Here is a 6,620-nt window from a genome sequence, read left to right as displayed (position 1 = left end):
TAGGGCTCCACTCTTCTGGAGTCAGTGGCCCCCCCGTCTTAGATCAGGTTTCTTACCTTGACTTCTGGTAACATATGGGAATCCACCCTCTCTACTGGTTGAATCAGCTGACCTGTGGCCAAGGCTTTTGCCTTCTGGAGACAACAGAATGATAGGTGAGAGAGCTATTCCCTGGCTACCCTTGCCTGTTCCTCTGTGTCATCCCCCTTGCTATGGGGGCGCCCACTCATCAGCACCCAGTGTCCTCACTGTAAATCCTATGAAGGCATGTTAGGGTCTCCTCCTTGGGCAGAATTGGAGCTGCTGCTGCAAGACCAAGGCACTCAACTCCCTGAGAAACCCTCCGCCCTTGCCCTGCAGGAAAGGAAGGTGCACCTCAGACAGACTACTCTCCCCTGGCCACACAAGTCAAGAAGCAGGATGTAGTTTGTGGGACCCCTAGTGTTCTAAAATCTTCCCTTTGATAACTCAGAGGCTGGGACTCCTCCATCCATTGACCTGAGGACACAGCCCTTAAGCTAAGGCCTTTATGTCCCTGAGGATCCGGAAGGATAAATGAGGGCATATGGATCTTTTCAGAATATCTGACATTGGATATGTTCGTGACTACATTGTCCATGAGTAGTTTTGTCTTCATTCATACCATTCACTTAGGAACATTATTTTAACTTTATTCCAAAAGCAGTGCTTTGGGATATATATCCAATGGGATACATTTTTTGGAGTGTTTAGTGGAAAAATGAATGAAAAGACATGATGTCTGGCTTAGGCTGGGAGAAGTGGCACTTTGTGGGCTCTGCACCAATCCAGATCAGGACATTAGTGCTGGGAAGGTCATTTCATCAGTTTGTGAACTTGAGAAATTTGCACGTAACTCCATAAACGGAGTCTGCTAAATCCAATCCTGCATGAATGCATGTACTACATATAAAGCAGTGGCATACTGATGAAGAAGTATTGTTTTGTAATAAATGAAAGTTATGATTTCTATGAACTCCTCAAATACCACCTTCCCATCTGGAAATATTTTTAATCCAGAAGGGAACAAAGAATAGGCAGTAAATTAGTACAAAATAAACAAATATTCTTAAATGAGCTCAATGAGTCAAACTATTTCTTATTTTTACTAAAAGAAAGTTTAAAAGAAATGAGGCAAGCCACAACTTAAAGACTTTTTACTCTATTTTTTTCTCTATTTTCTTTGTGTTTTTCAATATTTTCTGGGATTGTCTTTCACATTTCCATGAAAATGTCTTCAGTGCTATGTTACCTATTTCCAGATCATAAAGACAATATGGATGGTTCATGAATATCTTTAATTCTACCAAAAGTGTACCTTTAAAACTTTCATAACAGCAATAAAGATAACAGCAGTACCATTACCAAATTAATACTCTGAAGAAAAACAAACTCTTAGAAGTAAAAATATTTGAGATAACTGAAACAATTCTATGTAGAATTTATTTGTGTGCAACAGAAAGATCAATGAGATCTAAATTTTATTACTCCACCCCTACGATCATGCACTCTAGAAGCTTGACTACTCTTCAGGAAAAATTCTCTTCTGGTGTCATGTTATCTTGTTTAGACTGTGAACAACATATTCAATACTTTCAGTGTGCTTTACAAATCCGCACACTTTGAAAACATTAAAACAGCAAGAAACTATGACTTATGATTCATACATTTGAATTCATAAGTACAATACACATTAACAAAAGTAATCACATTTGAAAACACTAAACACCTCCTTCATCTCTTTACCTATCTACTTAAAATCATCTTTCATTAGGTATTTCTCATATGGATAAAAGAAAACAGATATATATTTTGTTAAAAGAAGCTGCACCTAAACTCGCTTACCATTTACAACTGTCAGAACATATGGGTTTTGTTTCCTACACCCTACTACCCTGCACTATTTAGGAGCTTGACTGCTCTCTTCCAACACAAAGGGAACAAAGTGCCCTGCCCGCCTCCCTAGATGTGGGAGGAGCTGCAGGGCTTGGCCCTGGAAGGGGCACTGGCCTCGGCCATGGTTGGAGTCCTGGCCGCGCCTCTCGGCCCTGCTCTCTCCGCCTGATCTCTCAGAGCCTCCTCATAGAGGTCTGGGAAGGAACTAGGGACCGAATGGAGGATCTTGGCCAGAACCTCCAGTACCTTCATCTTACTGGTCTCAGCACAAGCTCTCGGGCCCCACAGGAACTCATAGCGTGGAGGATCACTATTGGGCACCTGGCGGTAGTTCAGGTATTCCTTCTGCACCAGATCTTTGGTGATGAGCCTCCTAGGCTCCCCAAAGATCCAGTGCCTCCTCCCAGCATAGATTCCCAAGATACTGAGGAATTCCCAGACCTCCTCCTCGGTGGCCCGGTTACCATTCATGAAGATGACCCCCAGGAGCAACATGAGGAGACCGGACTTGGGAACCCCACCCTCATCATTTGGACCTTCGTCGCCCCCGAGGCTGAGCTTGCTGATGAGGGCGTAGATGTTCTTGCTGCGGTCGACTTCCTTCAGCTCCAGGCCAAACACCAGCTCCACGCGCTCAGAGGCTATCCTGAGGATTTCAGGGAAGTGCTGCCTGTACTTCCTGCTGACGACATTCATCAGGGCCTTCTGCGTGATGGGCTCCTTCTTGGTGTATTTCTCCAGCAGGAACTCCACCAGCATCTTGGCCTTCCTGGCCAGAGGATCTTTGACAGTGCTCTCCATGGCAGGCGCCGCCTGGGAAGCACCTGCACTTTCCTCTGGGCCCTGGGCACCTTCATCAGATCCTACGCAGGCAGGCCCTGCATCAGGACAGCTAGGGGCCGTGGCTCCCTGAAGCTCCTGGGGATCGCCAGTATCAGGGGTGCTCGGGGGAGAACCCTGAGGGACAGAAGAGGGGGAGGAGGGGCACTCCTCTCCTGGGGCTGCAGCAGCACTGGCCTGGGCCTCCTTAGTAGCCCCCCAGACCTGGTGGCGTTTCCCGTGGGCATGGTACTTGTTCTTGTGCCTCCGAGGCATGGTGACACAGGTCAGGGTCCGCAGGTGGGAGTGCGGGCAGGAAGGCTGGCAAGGAGGGCACCTGGAAGAGGGAGAAGGAGACACTGAGCACCTTCAGCAAGGAGAGTCCTCCCTGGCTTGAATGGAAGCCGCCTCTGAGGGGTCCTTGAGGCCAGTGCTCTAGGACCCACAGGGCTCCTGTTCTCCTGCTCATCCGGGCCCCTGAGGTCGCTGAGTAGCAAGTGAGAGTGAGCCCTGGGGCGCAGCAGACAGTCCTGCCTGGGCGTTAGAGGGGTAGCCAGTGGGGGCTGGCAGGGGAGGCAAGTCCTCTCAGCTGACATTCAGAGTCAGGATGAAAATTGGTGCGAGACTCCCCATATCCAACGCCCCCTCTCCAGCACACAGCCCGATCCCTCTCCTATCTGAAATTGGCTCTGCCAGCTTCCCAGTCACCCCAGATGAGGAGAGGAGGGCGTACTCAGCCCCCCACTGAAGGGTCCCAGGACCCTCCCTTCAGCTGTCTCGTGGCTTCCCCTTCACGACCAGGCTCCAAGCTCCCCTCTCAGACCGCCACCCCTCTTCCCGATGTTTTGCCAGGAGGAAGCGCTGACCACAGGGGAGGATCCTGAGTTGCCCGTTTGTCAGGGAGGATGGTCCTCATCCTGACTCTTCCCAAACCCTGACATCCTCGCTCTACTGACCGGCTTCCAGCCCCTCAGACCAAGGTCCCCTCTTCCCTGAGTGTCCTGCAGACGAGGTCGCAGTGAGGGAGCCCCTCAGCCTTTAGAGCTGCCCGGCTGCTGCCCAGATGATCCGCGGCCAAATCGCGGTGAGTGGGGGGTTACACATGGCTGCCGTTGTGGTGTATGGAGACTCTCAGTTGCCCCGAGGGTCCCTCCTTCAGTCCCCAGGGCCCATGGCTCTCCCTCTGTGGAGCGGAGCTGGGGTCCAGCAGAGCCTGACCGAGACATTCTTTCGCGACACCCCCTAGTGGATGGTCTTGGGGCCTAAGAACTAGGCTGGACCCTCTGTTCTGAGTGTAGCGGTAGAGCGGCCGGAGGTTTTGCGGCCCCCTCTTTTTGGAGGGAAAAGGGATTTTCGGTGCTAAGACAGATGTATCCTGCACTCGTAACTCACGTCACCTCTGATCTTGACACCCAATGAGGCTTGGGACGACTCCCTCAGGCCACTATCAATGGCAGCTGTCAGAGATGGCGGCACAGTCAAGGATGGCGTCACACCCCCAGCGTGCTTAGGAGGACGTCACTTCCTGTCATGCTCATCTGGGCTTGAAAAGGAAGATAGGGGCGGGACTTGGACAGGCGGAGTTCCGGGGGCGCTTCTCACAGGATTGGCACGTGGACGTTCCCTTGACTCTTAAGGGGTCCTGGGCAGTCCCTGTCCTGAACTGTCAGCTGGATCACTGCATGCCTCTCACTTGTGTCAGCACCCCCAACTAGAAGAATTGGGGAGCGCAAACCGAGCAGCCTTCCTGGAGACCATGAGACCGCCTGCGAGGGCTCTCTTGGGCTCCCTCTTCTGTAGTAAGCGATGCTCTGTCGTTCTCCATGCCTTCCCTTAACCCCTGTAGGTGCTGGGCTACGTCCCATCTGCTGACCTGAGGCCAAGGCCTCACATCAAAGATGTGAACCCCCGAGTCTCCTGGTATGAAGTGCACATACATCTCATCTCGCCATTTCTACCTGAGGCTTCCTGGAAATGGCTGCTACAGGTAAAATAAGCTGAGAGGGAAGGATGGGAGACGGTCTTCTGTGGTGTGGAACCCCTCACATGTCACTCAGAATCTTCATTCATATTGAGTGCTGACAGGGACTGGACATCCTTCCCTTTCTGGTTTAAGTCCACCCCTGTCCCCAACTATGCTCATACATTTCCAGAAGGATAAGTGAAGGGGCTCCTTAGCCTGCCAGTTCTCACTGTGGGCTCTCAGTCGACTGCAGGGTCATTGCTCAAAAGTTCTGAGATGAAGTTCTGTCGTTTTGTGCAATTACTGGGTACTAACTTTTTTCTTTTAGTCCCTGTGTGATAGTCTATTAAGGTGATCATTTAAAAGGGCCAATTCTCATCCACTAACATTCCCTGGTGCTCAGCCAGTAAAGAATCTGCTTGCAGTGCAGGAGATATGGGTTCAGTCTGTGGGTTGGGAAGACCCCTGGAGGAGGGCATGGCAAACCCCTCTAGTATTCTTGTCTGGAGTATCACCCTTGGACAGAGGAGCCTGGTGGGCTACAGTCCATGGGGTTGCAAAGAGTCGGACACAACTGAGTGACTAAGCACACACAAAACGAACTTTGTGCTGGTTGTTTCATGATCTGGCCCATCCTACCACATTCAACCCAAACTTTGGTGCCACATGGTCCTGGCATGGGGCCTCGGAGATGCTGTCTCAGATTCCTCCAGTGAAGCAGTGGAGATTCATGATCTCAGGGCAGAGTGGAAGAATCCAGTGCTCAAGCCTGGATTGAGCCTTTTAAAGCCTTTTCCAGCTGATCCTGGTGTCTGCTTTCCTTGCCGGCTGCACATGTGTGCCAGTCTCTGAGTACTGCCCCACCTTGGCACGCAAAGGGTCAAGTTCAGTGGAGACTTATTGTCCATCAGGGAGTATTTAATTTTATGTTTTTACTTTTGTTAATAGTTTTCTTTATTCCTTCCTAACATTTCCTTGGCTGCTTCTGGGTAGAACAAACAGCGGACCGAGTTTCATTGTGGTCTCAGCGACTCTGAATGTGGTACTAACTCTGTAAAGAGTTACAGAAAATTGACAGTCTTACAGTATCTGTTCGTCATGAATATACACAACATACTCTTCTGTTTGAACCCTCTTTTTCCTAAGGCTCTCAGGAAATTCTTCTTGTTGCCTCCATGAAGACTATAGACATTTTTCTAAAGTTTCTTTCTAGGTAAATTTTTGTATGGTTGCTTTTGTTTATGGTGTATTTTCTGTTACTTGCGGTAAGTAATTGTTCATTCTTCCGAACCAATCTCTTGATTTTGCTGTGCTGATCTTTTTGTTTATAGAAGATTTTTGAAATTCCTTATATGTTTGAGTGTTTCCTCTCCTGTTTTCTAAGATGTTTTATTCGAGAATCAAATTGTTACTGTGATCTTTTGCTTTTCATTACTTCTGACTTTTATTCATTTGGCATTGTTGTATATAACTCTAGTGGCTATGTGTACTTCTCCAGATTTTTTTTCTAGTTTTTTAATTCATAGACTTTTCACAATTATTTTTAATGGGAAGATCATTAACTGTTTTGTCAGGTTCTCTTGTATGAAGCAGCTGTAAATATCCATATGTCCCCTCCCTCATGCACCTCCCTCCCACCCCTGACCTCACCCTTCTATGTCGTCACAGAGCTGACTCGTGTCATAGAGCTGACTCCCCCAGATGCCTGTTGTCCACATGGTAGTGTGTGTTTGTCCATGCCACTCTCTCAGTTCGTCTCTGTCTGCTTCCCCCGATGTGTCCACATGTCTGTTCTCTGCGTCTGTGTCTCCATTCTTGCCCTGCAAATAGATGGATAACTACCATTTCTAGATTCCATATATGGATGTGTTAACATACAATGGTTTTCTCTTTCTAACTTATTTCACTCTGTATAACAGGCTTT

At 48.7% G+C, this 6,620-nt stretch overlaps 1 protein-coding gene across 1 annotated transcript; it reads right to left on the bottom strand.

Moving 5' to 3' along the window:
- Positions 1 to 1,980: 1,980 nt before the first annotated feature.
- Positions 1,981 to 6,414, bottom strand: LOC136154366 (melanoma-associated antigen B4-like). The gene is made up of 3 exons (XM_065916670.1): positions 6,347 to 6,414; positions 2,959 to 3,070; positions 1,981 to 2,871 (listed from the first exon to the last, which is right to left on the bottom strand). The coding sequence occupies exons 1-3, from the start codon at positions 6,412 to 6,414 to the stop codon at positions 1,981 to 1,983; spliced, it is 1,071 nt and encodes a 356-aa protein (XP_065772742.1).
- Between the last annotated feature and the right edge of the window lie 206 nt (positions 6,415 to 6,620).

Source organism: Muntiacus reevesi, chromosome X (genome assembly GCF_963930625.1).
Source record: "Muntiacus reevesi chromosome X, mMunRee1.1, whole genome shotgun sequence".
NCBI classification, from domain to species: Eukaryota; Metazoa; Chordata; class Mammalia; order Artiodactyla; family Cervidae; genus Muntiacus; species Muntiacus reevesi.
The sequence above is the reverse complement of the archived record's forward strand: the minus strand, read 5'-3'. Positions and strand labels throughout refer to the sequence as shown.